Genomic DNA, 20548 nt, shown 5'->3' with positions numbered 1-20548 from the left:
ATACATGAGTACAACAAACACAAGTACAGCAGGTAAAGAGAAAATACCAGAGTGCAGAATATAGTGTGACACATTATAGTTCAGTGAAAGTGCGGATTAAAAAAAAAGTCCAATGTCCACAATAAGCTATGTTCTGCCTCCTGACAGCACCTTAGCTTATAGGAGGACCATTCAGTAGTTTGATAACAGAGGGAAAGAGGCTGTTCCAGAGTCTGATGATACGTGCTTTCAAGCTTTTGTATCTTCTGCCCTATTGGAATGGGGAAAAGAGGAATTAGTGGGGTGAGAATTGTTGGCTGCGTTCCTGAGCAATTGTGAAGTGTAGTTACATCTACAGCTCGGCAATTTCTTGCGGTTTTGGGCTGAGCTATTTCAAAACCAGGCTGTAATTTATCCTAATAGGATGCTTTCTATGATACATCTGTAGATGTTTATATGAGTCGATGTAGACATCCCATAGACCTCTGAGGAAATGGAGGCGCTGGTTTGCTTTCTTGGTTGGAACATCAACATGGTTGGTTCAGAATAACTTCTTGGTGATATTTATGCTTAGGCTATTGACTGGGGCATGTTTTGCGATGTCAATAAGTAGCTCCTTTATCTTTGGCAGTAATTACAGCAGCAGCTCTGAGAATCTATGTAGCTGCAATCATTGACTTCAAAAAGGGGAAGTCAGGAGACTACGTACTAGTTTTTGATGGTGGGTCGGTGATGGAGGGAATTCCATATTCCTGGGCTTTAATATCTCAGATGATCTGTGCTAGGGGATATTTAACAGTAGCCAATGATCCTGCCCAACTGTTTGGAAGGTGGGAGGAAATCCACGCAGTCACAGGGATTAGTTTCTTGGTTTTGTGACATTGAGCAAGAGTTTTTAAGTTCTAGGTTCATTGGCCTTTGTCCACATTTCTGCCAATCAACCCCCCTCACCTGTACTGACTTATCACTGGCCAGGATTTGTCCTGCCCAACACCTCTCTTTTCTCCTCCTTTAATACTGTTGGTCTGAAGTAGGGTCCTGACCGGACACATTGCTGACCCCTTCCCTCCACAGATGCTGCCTGATGCTGAATTCTTCCAGCACTTTGTGTATGGCCAGAGTGACTCTCACCGTAAATTGGAGGAGCAACACCTCATATTTCGCTGGGGTAGTCTGCACCCCAGCGGTATGAACATTGACTTCTCCAATTTGAGGTAGTCCTTGCTTTCTCCCTCTTTCCCCTTCCGTTCCCAGCTCTCCCACAGCTCACTGCCTCGCATCTTCCTTTCTTCTTCCCGCCCCCTACCCCCACATCAGTCTGAAGAAGGGTCACAACCCCAAACGTCGCCTATTCATTCACTCCACGGATCCTGCCTCAGCCGCTGAATTTCTCCAGCATTTTTATCTACCTTCGATTTTTCCAGCATCTGCAGTTCCATCTTAAACATTCTAGCATCTAGTTCCTTATGTCTTCTGTCCACCATCTACAAAGGTGAAATGGTGAGTGTTTGGACTTACTCCACTTGCCTGGATGGAGTTCGTCCATGCACTTAACATTTGTCACATTATCTTTGCACCATCTCTATGGCTCAGCTAGGTGATGAAACATTTTCCATCTACCTGGAAGGCTGCAGCTTCACAAAGTTTGAAACCAACTCGATCGGGGCATGGACAATATTCTGTTGTGCTGAAGAATTTCATTGGCCTAACTGGGACACATGACAATAAACTCTCTTGAACCCTTGAACTTGAACAAGGTGGGTTTCCGTGCTGTATACCTCGCAGTGACAACCCACCAGTGCCTGGCTGTGAATCAAAGAGAAAGGGACTTTTGTGATTTACTCAAGTTTCTAGCATCGGCAGTCTCTTGCAGTTTAATTTCCCTCTTGACTCCTGGCTGCTCTCGGGCTGTCAACTGTAACAGTCTCAGTCCCGCCCATGTGTACCAAGCTGGCTCCCTCGTTCCAGGCCCTGATTTCACCAACCAAAAAGATCCCCCCTCACTAGGATCATCTTGCTGTCATGTAAGTGAATGGGGAAACACGCACTTTCCCACCCGTGGAAAACAGTCTGTCAGTGAAGCCCGCCCATTTGCTCGTACCAAGCATTATTAACTTACTGGAAATTCAGCGAGCGCGATAATTCCCTCTTAAAATTCCAGATTGTCAGCTGTTCATTTCCGCGGCTTTCTACCTTCCCACTTTCTATCTTTTGTTTTGCCATTTAGGTCGCTGTGTCACCCCGACTATACGTGTTTCCCCATTCACTTACATGTACCAAACTGAGAGATGTCCTCCAGTCAGAATTTTCGGTCACGTGAGGGGGGATCTACGCTCATTTGACCTTTGGTGAAATCACCCTATACCGGGCTCTGCCCCGCCCCTGTGTAGTCAAGAGGGAAATTTGCTGTCAAGAGATTTTATTGTCGTCCGTCCCAGATAGGATAATGAAATTCTTACTTGTGGCAGCATAACAGAACATGTAAACATAGTACGCAACGGGAGAAAACAAAGTCCAGTGTGTATATATATATATACACATTCACACATACTCAATAATAAAACAAATATAGGGCAATAATAAATAGCAGGATATGCCCCGCCCATGTGTACCTGTACCTGTGTCCTAGGCCAAGTCCCACCCCTGTGATCTGGGCTAAGCCCCGCCCCTGTGTACCAGGCTGGTGTCCGCCTCTGTGTCCCTGGTCCTGCTTCCGGTGGTTGCGCGGCACATCACGTCCGGCGGCTGGGGTGGGGGTCGCGACCCCTGACCCGCGGGCAGCGGGCACCATGGTGCTGGTGCTGGTCGTGGTGTCGTTGGCGGCGGGTGCGCTCGCGCTCTTGCTGCTGGGCCGGTGAGTCCCGCTCGCGGGGGGCGCATAAATTATGGTAATGAGTGGAGGCGGGAGCTGGCGTCGGCTGCAGTCCTGAGGCGGTGAGGGAGCGCCGCGCTGTGGGAGGGGCAGTGAGGGAGCGCCGCGCTGTGGGAGGGGCGGTGAGGGAGCGCCGCGCTGTAGGAGGGGCGGTGAGGGAGCCTCATTTGTATAAGCTGACTCAAAGTTCGGGTCAGTTCTCGGGCAAGTGTGTCTCTCTTTGACTTGGTTTGATCTTGTTGCTCCATCCTCCGACCACTGGCTGTTGTTACTTTGCTGCCCGTGGGATCCTGTTGTGTATGGGCTGGCTCTGAGTATCCGATGTCACAGCACTGACCACTGACCAGGAAGTATTTCGGTGGCCATGACGTTTCTGCTGCCTTGAGCTGCGGAAGATGAGAGTTAGGAGCTTTCTTTCCCTGGTGCGGTTTTCTCCTTGCCTCGGCCATAGAGGATAGCCGGCTTCCTTTGCTTTTGGTTTCCCTGTGACCCTCATTGAGCACAGGTTGCAGACGTAAGGAACCTGATAGATTGAAAGATAGATAGGTACAGGTACAGCGTGGAAACAGGCCCTTTGGCTCACTGAGTCCACATCAAGCATCTGCTCACACTAATTCTATGATATCCCTCTTTTGTATCTGTTGGTATCTCAGACAAAAAGTTTAAGATGATAGTTTAGAGGATTTAGGGGACCTGAGAGGGATGTTTTATCACACCGAGGTTGGTTGGAGCCTGGAAGGCAATGCCTACATAGATGGTGGAGTCAGAGACTCTCACAAGCATCTCGCCAAGTACTTGAATTGTCAAGGCAGAGAATGCTCTTCACCTAATGTGATTGATCAAGATTAGTAATGTATCGACGTGGAGCCCCAAAGGGCCTGTTTCTGTATGACTCCTGTAGGTTCTGAACGCACGGTCACGGTTCAAGCATGATTTAGGGCATTTGGGGAATCCCACATGGTGCAGAACAAGGTGGGGAGGGAGAGAGAACTGGGAGAATCTTTTAAATTTTATATACATGTGTACAAATCCATCAATAGCACCATCTCTTTCCAATAACTCAGAGATCTCAGCATTCTTCCATTTTACAGCCTCTCCCTTCTCTAATACAATCACCTCTCTCCGACAAGTCACTCCTTAAATTGCATCTTGTGACCAATCATTTGACATCTGTCCTTGAGTTAATGTCAATGTTAGTTTGATAACTTGTCTGGGTGCGCCTTGGAATATTTTGCAAGGTGACTGGATTTAAATACACATTGTTGTTGCCGGAGTTGGTTGGTTCATCAGTCTCATGTGTGCAGTGAATAACTTTGCTTTGCATTGTATCCAGGCAGATTATGCCATACATGAGTGTATCAGGTAGTGCAAAAGAAAAAATAAGTAAAGTGCAGCATATATAGTGTTATCGCTGCAGATTAAGTGCCGATTTAAAAATATATATAAGGGCTGAATAAGGAAGATCGTGAACTCATCCCTTGGGTATGAGTGGTCAAGAATTTTTAATTAAGATATATACCAAAATACTGAAATATGTACCGAAATGCTCCTTGAAGAATGAAATTCACACCAGATTTGTAAACACAGTACTCAATAGATAATATAATAAACAAGCAAAAAAAGGTTCAATGAATAAAAAGACTCGATATAATGCAAAACAAACCAAAAGCACAAAGTCCTAGTGCAACAAAGACGGTTCATAGTTTGAAGATTAGTTGTTTTTTGTCGTGTTCAATAGCCTGATGGGTGTTGGGATGAAGCTGTTCCTGAACCTGGAGATCACGGTGTTCTGACTCCTATACCTTTTTCGTAATGCCAGGATTGAAATGAGACCATGGCCAGGGTGATGTGGGTCCTTGATGATGTTGGCTGCTTTTTCAGGGCAGCGCCTTCTGATTATTTTTAATGGTGGGGAGGTCGGTACCAGTGATACACCGGGCAGTGTTCACACCTTTTTGTAATCTCCTTCGTTCTTGGGCATTGGAGTTGCTGAACCAGGTCGTGATGCATCCAGTCAATGACTCCAGAACAAGGGGTCACAGTTCCAGAACAAGGGGTCACAGTTTAAGGATAAGGGGGAAATCTTTTAGGACCAAGATGAGGAAAACATTTTTCACACAGAGAGTGGTGAATCTCTGGAATTGTCTGCCACAGAAGGTAGTTGAGGCCGGTTCATTGGCTATATTTAAGAGGGAGTTAGATGTGGCCCTTGTGGCTAAAGGGATCAGGGGGTATGGAGAGTGGGCAGGTACAGGATACTGAGTTGGATGATCAGCCATGATCATATTGAATGGCGGTGCAGGCTCGAAGGGCCGAATGGCCTACTGCTGCACCTATTTTCTATATTTCTACATGCTCTAGACTGTGTACTTGTAGAAGTTCAAGAATGTAATTGTCAACATATCAAATGTTGTAGTCTTCTAAGGATGTTGGGGCATTGATGAGCTATTTTTCTGATTGCATCAATGTGCTGGGTCCAGGACAGATCTTCCTAGATGTGCACACCCAGGAACTTGAAACGTAGCCCATTCCTTCTCTCCAGAGATGCTGCCTGATCCGCTAAATTACTCCAGTATTTTGTGTCTTTCTGTCCTTGGACTCCTCCATTGTCAGAGTGAGGCCCAGCGTAAATTGGAGGAACAGCACCTCATATTTTGCTTGGATAGTTTACACCCCAGCGGTATGAACATTGACTTCTTTAACTTCAGATAGCCCTTGCTTGCTCTCTCCATCCCCTTCCCCGTTCTCCCACTAGTCTTACTCTGTCCGAGTACATTCTTCTTTGTCCCGCCATGATCACATTGAATGGTCTACTCATGCACCTATTGTCTATTGCCCCCTCCCCCCTCCCCTAACATCACTCTGAAGAAGGGTCTCAACCTGAAACATCGCCATTCCTTCTCTCCAGAGATGCTGAGTTACCTCAGGAACTTGAAGTTGTTGACTCTCTCTACCGCTAACCCTTTGATGAAGACAAGACTGAATCCTCGACCTTCCTCTTCTAAAGTGAGCAATCAGTTCCTTGTGTTTTACTGGCATTGAGATACAGGTCGTTGTACTGGCACCATTCAATCAGACGATCGATCTTCCACCTATACACTGACTCATCATTACTCGTAATTTGTCCAACAACGGTGGTGTCATTGGCGAATTTAAAGATGAAACTGTCTGGCTACACCGTTATGTGTATAGAGTAGAGAAGGGAGCTGAGCACGCAGACTTGAGGTGCCCTGTACTGATGGTTATCGAGGCTGAAGTGTTGTTGCCAATTCATACCGATTGTGATCTGTTGATGAGGAAGTTGAGGATCAATTTGCAAAAGGATGTTCAGAGATCCAGCTCCTGGATGTTGGTAACAATTTTTTGAGGGGATGATGGTGTTGAACGTTGACCTGTAGTCAATGAATAATGGTGTGATGTATGTGTTTTTATTGTCCAAGTGATCCAGTGCAGAGTGGAGAGCTAGCAAGATTGCATTTGCCATTAATCTATTGTGGTAAGCAAATTGTAGTAGGTCCAGATTCTTGCTAAGGTAGAAGATTATATTCTCCATAACCAACCTCTCAGAGCACTTCTTCATCACGGATGTTAGTGCCACCAATCGGTAGTCGTTGAGGCACGTCACCTTCCTCTTCTTGGGCACCGGTATTATTGATGTCCTTTTAAATCAGGTGGGAACCTCACATGTCAGTAATGAGAAGTTAAAGATATCCGCAAAAACTCCAGCCAGTTGATCTGCGCAGGTTTTGAGTATGCAACGAGGCACACCATCAGGTCCAGATGCTTTCCATGGGCTCATCCTCCTGAAGGATCTTCTGATTTCGGCTTCGGTGACTGAGATTGCAATATTATTGGGGGGCTATGAGGGCCCGAGATGGCACTTCAGAGTTTGGTAACAGTGGGGGCAAGAAGCGGTTGTCAGACTGATTGAACGTGCTTTCAAGTTTTTGTATCTTCTGCCCAACAGGAGAGGGGAGAAGAGTGAATAACCAAGTGTAAGTGGTGCTTGAATATGTTGTCTGCTTTCACGAGGCAGCTTGGTGCAGATGGAGTTGGTGGGTGGGGGAAAGAGGGATGGTTTGCTTGATACACTGGGCTGCATTCACAAGTCTGCAATTTCCTGTGGTTTGGGAAGAGAGAGAGTGAGTTGTAGTTTGAAAGATAGCTAAAGCCTGAAATTGTTGTGGTAGTAATTACCCAGTAGGCAGGGTCTTACGTTGACTTCAGGAATGGCGGTCAAACAGTCAGTTGCATCTTTGAGCAACTTTCTAATCAAATGTGACCGTAATGCATTCTGATGGTCTTCATTGGCATCACAAGAATCTTGGGCCGGATGATCTCACAGCCAGCAGGTAATTGATAGGAGAGGTTAAACCCCCAGTTTAATCTTGGGGTGAATGTCGAGTCAGTTTCCCATGGCTAACTCTGACTGTTACCCACGTCTCGACCCGAAACGTCACCCATTCCTTCTCTCCAGGGATGCTGCCTCTCTCGCTGAGTTACTCCAGCTTTTTGTCTCTACCTTCGGCAGGAATCGGCCAGGCTCCTTGGCTGGTCTGCATGCACAGTGATCTGCTGCGCGCCAAGCTTTGGCAGGCGGAGGCCCAAATGATAGAGACACTCACTGTTGTAACCTATCCATCAACATTCTGGCTGGGATTAACAGCAACATCCTGCAGTGCTAAGACTCGCACCTCAGTAGAACCTGTCACAACTCTCCTCAAACAGAAATGTTTTTGTTGTCCTGTAGAGACCAGTCTCGATCTGTGCAGAACAAATCCCCACAAACATACCTGGATAATGAGCAGATTATCTCCCAATAATCTTGGTCAAGAGTTATATTGGTTCACCAGACACTTATTATGAAAGGATTTATATTCAGCTGAGAGGGTGCACAGAGCTTTGGTTGACAGTCTAATTCAAAAGATTTGCTGTCTGCTGTGTAACAACTCCCCTGTGTCGGGAAGGAGACCAGAATCCACCCTCTGCCCACTGCCTCCGTCCCCACCAATACTGACATGGATAGAAAATTGGTTGGCAGACAGGAAACAAAGATTAGGGATTAATGGGTCCCTTTCAGAATGGCAGGCAGTGACTAGTGGGGTACCACAAGGCTCGGTGCTGGGACTGCAGCTATTTAAAATGTACATCAATGATTTAGATGAAGGGATTCGAAGTAACATTAGCAAATTTGCAAAAGACACAAAGCTGGGTGACAGTGTGAACTGTGAGGAGGATGCTATGAGAATGCAGGGTGACTTGGACAGGTTTGGTGACTGGGCAGATGCATGGCAGATGCAGTTTAATGTGGATAAATGTGAGGTTATCCACTTTGGTAGCAAAAACAGGAAAGCAGATTATTATCTAAATGGTGTCAAGTTGGAAAAAAAGGGGAAGTACAACGAGATCTGGGGGGCCCTTGTGCATCAGTCAATGAAAGTAAGCATGCAAGTACAGCAGGCAGTGAAGAAAGTGAATGGCATGTTGGCCTTCATAACACGAGGAGTTGAGTATAGGAGCAAAGAGGTCCACCTGCAGTTGTACAGGGCCCTAGTGAGACCACACCTGGAGTATTGTGTGCAGTTTTGATCCCCTAATTTGAGGAAGGACATTCTTGCTATTGAGGGAGTGCAGCGTAGGTTTACAAGATTAATTCCCGGGATGGCGGGACTGTCATATGCTGAGAGAATGGAACGGCTGGGCTTGTATACTCTGGAGTTTAGAAGGATGAGAGGAGATCTTATTGAAACATATAAGAGCAGGAAACATGTTCCCGATGTTGGGGGAGTCCAGAACCAGGGGCCACAGTTTAAGAATAAGGGGTAAGCCATTTAGAACGGAGTCGAGGAAACACTTTTTCTCACAGAGAGTTGTGAGTCTGTAGAATTCTCTGCCTCGAAGTGCGGTGGAGGCCGGTTCTCTGGATACTTTCAAGAGAGAGCTAGATAGGGCTCTTAAAAATAGCGGAGTCACAGGATATGGGGAGAAGGCAGGAATGGGGTACTGATTGGGGATGATCAGCCATGATCACATTGAATGGCTCGAAGGGCCGAATGACCTACTCCTGCACCTATTGTCTATTGTACCCCGTTATGCCGTGACAGACCCGTCCCTACCAGTACTGTACCCCAGTGTTGCATGATGCCAGGAGCTGTGTCAAGAGTCAAGAGTGTTTTATTGTCATATGTCCCAGATAGAACAATGAAATCAACAGCTCTGCTGACCGTGTTGCTCCCCATGCAGGTGGCTGCTGTCCCGCATCGTCACTCATCTCATCCACAACTGGCTGCACCTCGACCTCAAGATCGGCTCCGTGGGCTTCCTCTCGCTCCACAACATCAGCATCAACATCTGTGCTCCGTGGACTGTGGTGAGTGTGAGCCCTGTCCCGGAGTGTGAGTGTAAATGTGGGCACTGGCCGCGAGGGTGGTGGATCTCTGTGCCCAAGAGCTAATCTCATGGTTTGTGGGGTGGTGCTGCCGGGACGATGTGCGGCTCTGTAGGGCCTCTGGCTGTGTCCAGCACTGAGGATCAGCGGCACTCTGTCACCTCTCCGGCACCATACGAAAGCTGGATCGTGGAGGGAGATATCTTGCAATCGGTAAACCACCGCTTGTGTAACACACTCCTGCATATTCTCTGCTTGTGTAACACACTCCTGCATGTCCCCTGTTGTGTAACACACTCCTGCACACCCCAAGTGTGTGTAACATACCCCTGCACGTCTTATGCACATCCCATGTTGTGTAACAGCACCCTGCATCGTAGAGCCTCGGTGTTTCTTGCTCCGTCAATTATAGCTCTGTACTTTCTTGCAGGAAGTGGACAGAATCTGGCTCTCCTGTAAGCTGCTGAACCATGAGTTACCGTAAGTGTTCTACCATTCCACACATCCTCCAGCCACAGTTTCCACCTCTGGATACAAACATCATGAACAGGGTAGGCATCGCATTGCCCCTGAACGCCACAGGTTGGCCAGACTGTCTCGGGACAGCAAAGGTGATCGGTCTGGAGTCACCATAAAGTCTAAGGATGGCAGATTCCCTTCACTGATGGATATTCGTGGGTTTTTACAACAGTTCAGAGGGTTCACGGGTTCATTATTGTCATGTACAGAGGCGCAGTGAAACGCGTTAGCTTGTGCGCTATCCAATCAAATATGATAATGCTATACATAAATACAATGACGTCAAAGACAAGTACAACAGGTAGAGTGAAGAGAAAGATGCAGAGTGAAGGTAGCCGTCCGCACTGTGGAGTAGCAGTTCCAGAGATAAAGTTCATACCCTACTTTATGGAAGGACTGTTCAGACGTCTGATGCAGAAGTGAAGAAGCTGTTCCTGAGTCTGGCGGTATATGTTTTGATCACTGGGAGTATCCCGGAGTTCCCAGTTGCTGTGGTGAGATTTGAGCTTGTGTCACCACATCAGTGGTCCAGGCTTGTGGATACCAGTTCAGAAACGACACTTGAGACTGCTGGAATCTGGAGCAACAAGCTAACTGCTGGAGTTATGCAGTGCAGCATCCGCAATCTGCAGTTCTGGTCGCCATACTACAGGAAGAAAAGATCCACAAGGATGATGCTGGGATTTGAGGGCTTGAGTTATGAGGAAAAATTGGATAGGCTGGGGTTGTTTTCCTTGGAGCAAAGGAGGCTGAGGCTTTAAATAAACTTTATTAAAAAGGAGGGCAGAGATAAGGTGGATGATCACAGATTTTTCTCCAGGGTAGGTTAGTGTTGATTCCGAGCGCATTGATTCAAGGGGAAAGATTTGAAGGGGATCGGTGGCATGTTTTCCACACTGAAGGTACTGGGTATATGGAATAAGCTGCCACGGGAAGTGGTAGAGGTTACTATTACAAAGACATTTGAACAGGTACGCGGATAAAAAAGGTTTAGCGAGAGATGGGCCAAATGTAAGTAAATGGGACTAGGGCAGACATCTTGCTCGGCATGTGTGAGTTGGGCCAAAGGGTCTGTTTCAAGTTTCCACAAAACTTCCCTGGATGCTAGGGAGGTCCTAGATGTTTAGAAAATCACAAGTGTGTAGTCACTATTCAAGAAAGGAAAAATAGTTAAATTCTTCTCTCAGAGCGTGCAACTCTTTGACCAAGAGGGGGTGGAGGCCAGATTAAAGTGGACACAAAAAGCTGGAGTAACTCAGCGGGACAATTGTGTAACAATTATGTGTTCCGCTGAGTTACTCCAGCATTTTGTGTCTACTTTCGATTTAAACTAGCATCTGCTATGAATCCAGTTCTATTTAAAGTGGTGATGGATAAATATTTGGAAGATGGAAGAATTAAGGGTTCTGAGGAACTGGCATAGAAGAGGAGTTGAAAGTAACATGGAACAGCCATGGTCATATTGAATGGTGGAACAGGTTTGAGGGGCTGAGTGGCCTACTGTTTAATTTAGTTTAGAGACACAGCATAGAAACAGGTCTCCTGGTCCACCGAGTCCACGTTGACCATTCACACTAGTTCTATGTTATCACACTTTCTCATCCACTCCCTACATACTAGGGGCAATTTACAGAGGCCAATTCACCTACAAGTCCGCATGTCTTTAGAATGTGGAAGGAAACTGGAACACCTGCAGGAAACCTACAGGGAGAATGTGCAAACTCCCCACAGACAACACCCGAGGTCAGATCGAAATCCAGTTCTCTGGCACTGAGAGGCAGTGCCTCTACCAGCTGCACCACCGTGGCACAGATATTTTCTTGTGTTGTGAGCCCAACATTTGTCTTGGGGAGGGGAAAGAAAGGCTGAAATCAGTTGTGTGGGAGATTCTCTAACTCCGATATTCCTGGCTACAGTCACTACCTCGGCCTGTGTGTGGGAGAGGTCCGCTTGCAAGCGGACTTGCAAGCTGCTGCTACGGATCAAGAGGCAACGGAAGCCGCTCCCAGGGAGAACTCAGGGAAGAAGCACTGGGCCCTCCAACCCTCAATGTTGCGCCTGGTGTCGCAGGTAAGGGGCGCATAATGGGACGTGGGACGTCAGAGATCGGTCAGCACCAGCAACAGGGGAGGGGCTGGTGCAGCACTGCACAGGAGGGGTGAGCAAGGGTCGACGGGTCTACCCACTGCCCTGTGTAAAGCAATTTTTTTCCCCTCTCTCCTCCCCTCCCCCCCCAGCTGCTTACAGTCCACGTGTACTCCATGAATGTGATGGTGCTGAATGCCGGTATCCTGGAATCCCTGTGGCATGTGGCCGTCTCGAGCTGCATGTTTGTCTTCTGCTGTAACGGCAGCAGGTGCGTGACGGTTGGCAGAGCGGGTCAGTGGGCAGGGGACTGCGCCAGGCCGGGGATTACTGTGCTGCGCTGGGGCAGCGGGTGGGGAGTGTAAGGCAGCCTATGAGTTCCTGAACTGGACAGGGGAGGAGGGAGCCTCAGGAAATCACGCATTCCGACCGCCCCAACAATGTCGCCCATCCTTGTCTGGCGCGTGACCTAATAGAATTCATACAGTTGACAGTGGGTGTGCATGCATCCCTGCACTGGTGTGTCCCTGCATTTATTTATTTTTAATTTCAAAATATACTTTATTCGAGAAATAAATATATCCAATGCATGATCCTTACAAGACTCCATCCAACATTCTCAGAGGTTATACATACATTCAATACTGTTTACACAAATTACACAAATTTATCCCCCACCTTTGCCACTCATGTGGCTCACTGGCATGGAATCCCTTCCCTTATTTTTGAGGGGTGTCTCCACCACACCCTGCCCCCCATGTCCAGCAGTGGAAGGACATCGATTTAAACCAGCATCTGCAGTTCTTTCCTACACATTATTTAAAATGGAGATGGATAAATATTTGGAAGATGGAAGAATCATCCTGGGATGGCAGGACTGCCAAATGTTGAGAGAATGGAACGGCTGGGCTTGTATACTCTGGAATTTAGAAGGATGAGAGGTAAATCTAATTGAAACATATAAGATTATTCAGGGATTGGACATGCTAGAGGCAGGAAACGTGTTCCCGATGTTGGAGGAGTCCAGAACCAGGGGCCACAGTTTAAGAATAAGGGGTAGGTAATTTAGAACAGAGATGAGGAGAAACTCTTTTACCCAGAGTTAAGAACCTGTGGAATTCTCTGCCAATTCAGGCCAATTCTCGGGATGTTTTCAAGAGAGAGTTAGATAGGGCTCTTAAAGATAGCGGAGTCGGGATATGGTGTGAAGGCTGGAACGGGTACTGAATCTGGATGATCAGTGAATGGCGGTGCTGGCTCAAAGGGTCGAATGGCCTACTCCTGCACCTATTGTCTATTCTATCTATCTATTGACATCTTCAAACATCGCCTCCCACTTCCTCCTGATTTAATAGCCAGAAGGTAACGGTTTCCTCTGCACTTTTGCGTATGCGTGATGTCAAAGAGCTTGCGAGTCAGAGTCGCACAATGTGGACACAGGCCATTTGGCCCACCATCTGTTCTGACCCTCAAACACTCACTTCCATAATCGTACACAAATCCCTCTTCATGTTCCCAGCATACCATCAACTCCTCCCATATTCCACCCTCGACCAACAGGGTGGCCAACTCACAGCGGCCAATTCACCCTACACCTGCGCACGTCACAAGATGTTGGGGGAAACCGGAGCACCCAGAGGCAGCACTTGGAGGAAATCCAGGCAGGACCTGAGGTCAGGATCGAACTTGGGTCTCTGAGCTGTGAGGCAGTGGCACCACCTGTTGTGCCACTGTCTACATCACCCAAACACCTGGCAAAGCTAACTGGTTTTTGATGAGGGTCAGGAGCAATTATTTGCCTGTATGGGAAGCTAAAAGGTTTGTGAGTAAAGTGAGGAATCATCTGTTTTACAGCATCAAGTGTGAGGGCAGTGTGAGGAAATTGACCAGCAAATGGATAAAGAGCAGCCAGCTGGTGAGTTACTGACACCGGGGGTTTCCAGCTGAGGCCCCCGCACTGTTAATTGTCTGTCTCTATCTCTTTTCCATTTACCTAAGCACTTTTTCTATTTTTCCTATTTGCCTCTAATCTCTTTCTTTTAGTCTATTCTTTTATTTTCTCCCCATACTTTCCTCACTCCATTCCTCCCACCCTACCTTTGTTCCTCCCTCCCTCCATTTCTCTCATCACTCTCTCCCTCCCTCCATTTCTCCCCCCTCCATTCTCCCATTCCATTTTTACTTAATTCACTCCAATCGCTTTCCTTCCCTCCTCCCTCCATCCATTCCCCACACTCTCCTCTCTCCATTTCTCACTCCTACTCTCCATTCATCACTCACTCTCTCCTTTTTCCCTCTCTCCCTCCTTTCCCCCTCCACGCCTCCTTTCCTCCCTCCCAAAGATGTGCAGATTGGTGGTGAATTGATTGCTATAAAATATCCCCAGTGCGGGCAGGTGGTCAAAAGGATTGGAGGGAATTGACAGGCATGTGAGAGTGATGAAATGCAGTGTCACAGAGAAACAAAGGGAGGACGGGACTGATGGGATTGCTCTGCTGGGCTTCAGCTGGACCTGATGGGCTGAATGGTCTTTGCAGTGATTCCAGGGAGAGTGTTCCTCATTGTGACTGTGCCCGGCAGGAGGATTTCTGCCTGGCGGACGCGTCACTGAGCCTGGCGGTGACTGTGGTCATCAACCTGGCCAACCTGAAGGCCCTCAACACGGAGCTGACCATCGATGGGCTGAAGACCGAGCTCCACGAGGGATTCTTCACCTCGCACCTGCTCCAGACCACACTTTCGCAGCCCAAGGTGCTGCAGAGTGAGACTGACCTAGTGCAGCAAGGGCCCAGCACCGATGTGGAAGGTGAGAGGGAGCTAGCAGCCATGGAACTGCGGCGCGGTGGGATGGGAGGCGTGGGGGCAGCGTTAAGCAGCAACGTGGGCCTAAACCATCGGGTCTCCGCTTCAGGTTCTGTGTTGAACAGAACAGCACAGGAACAGGCCCTTCGGCCCAGGTTGTCCATGCCAACTAATCTCCCCTGCCTGCACATGATCCATATCCCTCTATTCACTGCATATCCATGTGCCTGTCTTAAAGCCTCTGAAACGCCTCTATCGTATCTGCCTCCACCAGCACCAAAGGGGAGTGTGTTTGCAGACACCCACCACTCTGTAAAACAACACCATCCCATACATCTCCTTTAAGCTTTGGCCCTTTCACCTGAAAGCTATGGTCTCTGGTTCACATTTCCACTTTGGGAAAAAGATTTTGACTACCTTATCCATGCCTCTCATAATTTCATATACTTCTATTATGTATCCCCTCAACCTCTGAGTCTCGAGAGAAAACAATCCAAGTTTGTCCAACCTCTCCTTGCAGCTAACACTCTCTACTCCTGGCAGCAACAGTAATTGGCAGTTCAGTGGCTCAGAGGGCGAGGGGCACAGGGACTGGTCAGCTGAGCCAGGTACTATTTAAAAGTCATTTGGACAGATACATGAATAGGAGAGGTTTAAAGGGATATGGACCAAATACGGGCATGTGGGACAGGTGTAGATGGGGCATCTTGGTCAGCATGGGTGATTTGGGCTGAAGGGCCTGTTTCCGTGCTGTGTGACTCTATTGGCTGTATCTTTAATGTGAGCGTGAATTAGTGTTTGTGCAGGAGATCTCCACATTGATTGCAGCCTCTCACAACCTGACATAATGTCAGCTCTATCATCTGCCGCCTTTTTTTAATGAAAAAGATATATACACAACACCGTTTATTTCGGGCAACCTGCTGGTCTCGTTGTTGGCAAGATTTGAACCTGCCGGGGAAACCCCAATGGATTTCTAGTCCTTCGCCTTAACCACTCAGCCACGACGGCCAGTGGAGACTGTAGTTTCTACTGATCACCTCCCAGCCTCTGTCACTATCTCCATCCTCCCTCCTTCCCCAACCTGACTCCATCTGCCCATCAACCGACCGTACGTGGATCCACCTATTGCATGCCACCTCCAGTCTTCCCCCTGCCCCCTCATCATTTAATGCCGGCTATCTCCTATCCACACTCACAGTCCCGATGTAGGGTTTCAACCCACGTCTTTGCCTCCATGGATACCTCTCGACCTTCTGAGCATGCTTTGGATTCCAGTCTGTGCGGTCCCGTGTGTCTCTATCTGACGTGCTGTTAACTGGTTTCTCTACAGAAGATGACAGAGAGGAGGATGCCCTGGCTTACAGGCCTGCCTTCATGAAATACCTGCCGCAGACAGTTACGGTGCAGATGGAGAACATGAACGTCACGCTGTCATTAAACAGCCAGCAGAGGTACAGACATACTGCCCGCTGCAGTGCAGCACCCTCTGATCGGAGCTCCCAGGCAGAGACCTCCCTGAAGTTTAGTCACTGTTGGAAATGTAGTCAGAGCACACAGGCAGCTCCCAGAAGCAGCAGTGTGTTAATTACCCCGTAGTCTGTTTCAGGGATAAATATTGGCCCAGGTCGCTGGTAGGAACTTTCTGGTTCTAACTCAAATGAGTCTAATATATTGTTCAAAACAGCACCAGTGTGGTCAATTCAATATTGCACTGACCACAGAGTGGGGCCCTCTAAATTTCATACTACCCACAGTGTGCATTCCCTTACCATCCCTGCATGGTGCTCGTTCACCCCCCTCCCCACATGGTGTGACACTCTCTCACTGCCCTTCCCACGGTGCCCAGCTCCCCCACTGCACACCCCACATTACAGTGCTCCCTTACCGCCCCTCGCAAAGCACGGCGCTTCCTCACCGACCCTCCCACGGTGCGGCGCTCCCTTGGTGCCCAGCACCAGCCTGGTCTCCCTGGATTTCAAGCTTATGTCTCCAGTATGGTCCGGGTCGTGACCTGTCACTTGAGTGTGGGTCTGCAGACACAGCTGTGTCACCCGAGCAGCAGCAAGACTTAATTAGATAAGTGGATTATCTTGGGAAGCTCTTGACGCCTGTACTTCCTGACGGTGTAGCGTCTCCTGTGAGCGCAAGCATCTTCATCTGATTTGTGTGTTCTCCTTTCACAGGCATCTACACTGGAGCCTGAAGTCGTTGAATTTCCACTACAAGCTCGATGATCTTTACCGCTCCATTCAGCATGCCTTCCTGCCTCCCATCACCATCCAGTTGAATTTCAAAGGTTAGCTCAGTGGGGAAGTGGCTACCTGACTGACTGCTCGGTACAGCAGTGTCTAGAGGGGGCTCCTCGTCACAAAACTACAAGCAATTAGGAGCAGGATTAGACTGCTTGTCCCCCGCATTCATTGCGTCCATGGCTGATTCACGTTGGCCTCAACTGCTCGTCTGTGCCAGTTCCTCATCACCCACACGTTCTCCATCTTGCAAACATTCATCTATCTTCACATCTATATCCTGCATCACCAACCTCGGGGGAATTATAGAATCCCACAAATTCTCCTCCCTCTGTGCCTTAAGCATCTCAGTTTTAAATTATCAACTTATTACAGTCATAGACCAAAACAGCCTGGAAATCTTGGACAATACAGCTCACTCCCTCCATGACACACTGGTCAACCGGAGGAGCACCTTCAGCAACAGACTGGTTCCACTAAGATGCAGCACAGAAAGGAGATCCTTTTTCCCCTGTGGCTTTCAAGCTGTACAACTCCTCCCTCTTCTGTTGTGGGATAGACTGGCTCCCCCCACCCTCCCCAATCATTGCACCTCCCCAATCCTGGAATTTCCACTCATCACTTTAATTTCATTTTACATGTAAGTTTTTGTGTAGTTATGACTGTTGGTAGACCAATTTCCGTCCTGGGATAAATAAAATTGTATTGTAAACTAGCCCTTTGGCCCAACATGTGTATGCTGATTAAGATGCAATTCTAGACTGGACCCATTAGTCTGTAATTCGCCCATATCTCGCTAAACCTTTCCTATCCACATATCTGGATGTATTTTGAAAGTTGTGATTGTATCCATTTCTATTGCTTCTCACAGCTGATTCCAGATACGGACTACCTTCTGAGTGAAAAGTTTACCCCTCAATTCCCTTTGAAATCTCCCCCCTCACACCTTAACCCTAGTTTTAGAATCCTCTACTCTGGGGAAAAGACTGTGAGCTTTCTCTTTGTCCATGGCCCTTATAGAACATAGAAAAGCACAATGCCTGAATGCCTTGGGCTCACAAATTACATACAGAACACGACGCCAAGATAAACTAATTTCCTCTGTCTGCATGTGATCCATATCCCTCCTTTCCCTGCATATCTATGTGCCTATCTAAAAGTCTCTTAAACATATCTATTGTATCTGCCTCCACCTCTCCTGGCAGTGCATTCCAGGCACCCACGACTCTCTGTGTGGGGAAAAAAAAAAAATGTTGCCTCTTTCACCTTAACGCTATGGCCTCTAGACTCTGAGATTTCATTTCCCATTGAGGAAAAGATTCTGACATTCTACATTATCTATGCCTTTCATGATCTTATATACTTCTGCTTGGTCTTCCTTCAACCTCATGTTCTTGTCTATTTTGTATCTAAATCCCCTTAAACGTGACTCTCCCGCTGGTGAACACATCTCGGCATCTACCTGCCAAGCACCCTTAGGATCTTATAAGATCACCCCTCAGTCGTCTGAACCCCTAGGTTCACCGACCCAGACCGTCGCGGTGGGGCTGGTCCCTTGTCTCTGGCACTGGTTGATGAGGCTGGACTGCTGCTGCCCTGCTGACTGTTAACTTCTTCTCTCGCTCTTGTCCTGCCCTCAGATGGACTGCTCCTGTCCCAGAGTCGGCAGCGGATTGTGACCCTGGCCAACCTCAGCAGTTCCCTGCAGGTGGGTGATGCCCTGTGCCCAGGTGAGTGAGGAGAACCTTGGACCTGTCGCCCACGGTAACCGCAGGCACCTGGTATTTCTCCCCACTCCTCGTGCGCAAAGGATCAACAGCTGCAGCACTTGCATTAAGCTTTCAACAGCACAAAGGCATCTCACAGGAGGGTGAACAAGTAACATTTATCCATGTGATACATTAGCACAGGTGGACAAGAGGTGGTGAGCAGGTTAATATTAAAATCTGCCAGCAACTGCCCCCACCCCCCCCCCCCCCCCCCTCTCTCATCACGCCTCTTTATACTGGCCATCTCTCCCCCCACACTCAGCCCTGATGCACGATTGATTGATTAATTGAAAGGTAATTAATTACTTCGGCCCACGGAGTCCACACCAACATCGATCACACGCTCGCACTAGCTCCATGTTCTCCCACTTTCTCATCCACTTTATTTATAGAGGCCAATTAACCGACCAACCTGCACGTCTTTGGGATGTGGGTGGAAACCCACATAATCACAGGGAGAATGCACAAACCCTACACAGTCAACACCCAAGGTCAGGATTGAACTCGGGTCTCTGATGCTGTGAGGCAGCAGCTCCACCAGCTGCCTAAAGGATCTGGACCCAAAACGCTGACCATCCCTCTGCCTCCACAGATGCCGCCTGACCTGCTGAGTTCCTCCAGCAGTTTGCTTCTTGCTCCAGATCCCAGCACCTGAAGTCTATCCTATCTTTAATTTTAAAGTAATTCTTAAAGTAAGCGAGAGAGAGGTGGAAAAAGCAAAAGGAGGGAATTCCAGAGCTTGAGGCCCAGGCAGTTAGAAGCACGCGACCAGTGGACAGGTGATTAAAGTTGTGCTGGGCAGAGACTTGAAGGTTTGGAGGGCTGGTGACAGTCATCTTGATGGAGCCTTTGGGGTTCGGTTCCTGAGGGATACTGACTTTGTCGACCAAGTTGATTTCCCATCTCGTTTATCTCACTTGTGGTTGACACACCCTGACTGGGGTCGGGAAGAATGATCCAATGTACACCTCAGGCCTGTGCTGGCTGCTTCAATCTTGCCCAGACCCTCTCTGCTTCAGTCAGGAAGCCAACCTGTACACCAAGGCCAAGCTGGCCACCATTCTGTCATTCTGTGTCGGGCTCCTGGCTGGGTGATCCAGGAAGATGGTTCGCACTGGACGGGTGGTTTGTCAGTGATGGACTGAAAATCGCTCTTGTTTTCTGCTCTTCAGATCACGGGCATTGACATCTCTGCATCCGTCATCATCCACACGTGCATCGTTCACTATCGCCACTCAGAGTTTTCACACTGGCACGCCTTGCTGCCGAGCAGCTCCGCAGAGCCAAAAGCTGCAAGAGAAAGGTTTGTATCAACCTGCACATCTATGTTGATCAGTGAGAGCCTCACCCATCTGCCTCATTGCAGTGTGTCCCTGACTGTATCTCCACTGGGTGTTAATCCAGCTCCCTGACATTGTCCCTCAATAACCCCTCTCCCTCAGTAACCCCCTCTCCCTCAGCACCCTGTGTCACCACCTTCATCCCCACTGGTGTTAATCAGCTCCCTCACACTTTGGCTTGGTAACCCTTCTTTCACCAGTACCCTGTGTCTCTGACTGTATCCTCACTGGTATTAACCAGCTCCCTCATGTTGTCAGGTTGACTACACCTGTGCCGACCCAGTTTGGTGACCCCTGATGTAGGTGATGCCGCAGAGCCTCTCTTTCACACTCTTTCTATTCTGTCTTTAACCAGGTCCTTACCTCAGCTCAAGGTCCCCATCATCCTCAACTGTTCACTGACCAACGTGAGCGGCTCCCTCCAGTTCTTCAAGACACCCACCTTCGCACTGGGTCTCGGCTCCGTAACTGCAGGTAAGAACAACGCTTAACGCATAAGTTTACTTCAACCCGCTGCAGCATCCATTAACCTCCTCCACCCT

At 48.3% G+C, this 20548-nt stretch overlaps 1 protein-coding gene across 4 annotated transcripts in view; it reads left to right on the top strand.

Annotated features, from left to right (window-relative positions):
* Positions 1-2626: 2626 nt before the first annotated feature.
* LOC129710601 (bridge-like lipid transfer protein family member 2) overlaps positions 2627-20548 on the top strand; it is a 56686-nt gene continuing 38764 nt past the window's right edge. For all 4 annotated transcript variants that reach the window (XM_055657727.1, XM_055657726.1, XM_055657725.1 and 1 more), the window contains exons 1-12: positions 2627-2833; positions 9095-9221; positions 9670-9719; positions 11675-11828; positions 11996-12114; positions 13698-13758; positions 14424-14649; positions 15979-16099; positions 16832-16944; positions 18538-18605; positions 19839-19969; positions 20362-20480. In XM_055657727.1, the coding sequence (XP_055513702.1) occupies positions 2769-2833; positions 9095-9221; positions 9670-9719; positions 11675-11828; positions 11996-12114; positions 13698-13758; positions 14424-14649; positions 15979-16099; positions 16832-16944; positions 18538-18605; positions 19839-19969; positions 20362-20480 (1354 nt within the window). In that variant the 5' untranslated portion in view covers positions 2627-2768. The remainder of the gene's footprint in view (positions 2834-9094; positions 9222-9669; positions 9720-11674; positions 11829-11995; positions 12115-13697; positions 13759-14423; positions 14650-15978; positions 16100-16831; positions 16945-18537; positions 18606-19838; positions 19970-20361; positions 20481-20548) is intronic.

Source organism: Leucoraja erinacea, chromosome 28 (assembly GCF_028641065.1).
Source record: "Leucoraja erinacea ecotype New England chromosome 28, Leri_hhj_1, whole genome shotgun sequence".
NCBI lineage: Eukaryota > Metazoa > Chordata > Chondrichthyes > Rajiformes > Rajidae > Leucoraja > Leucoraja erinaceus.
Note: the sequence above shows the minus strand (reverse complement) of the source record. Positions and strands in the feature narration are given on the sequence as shown.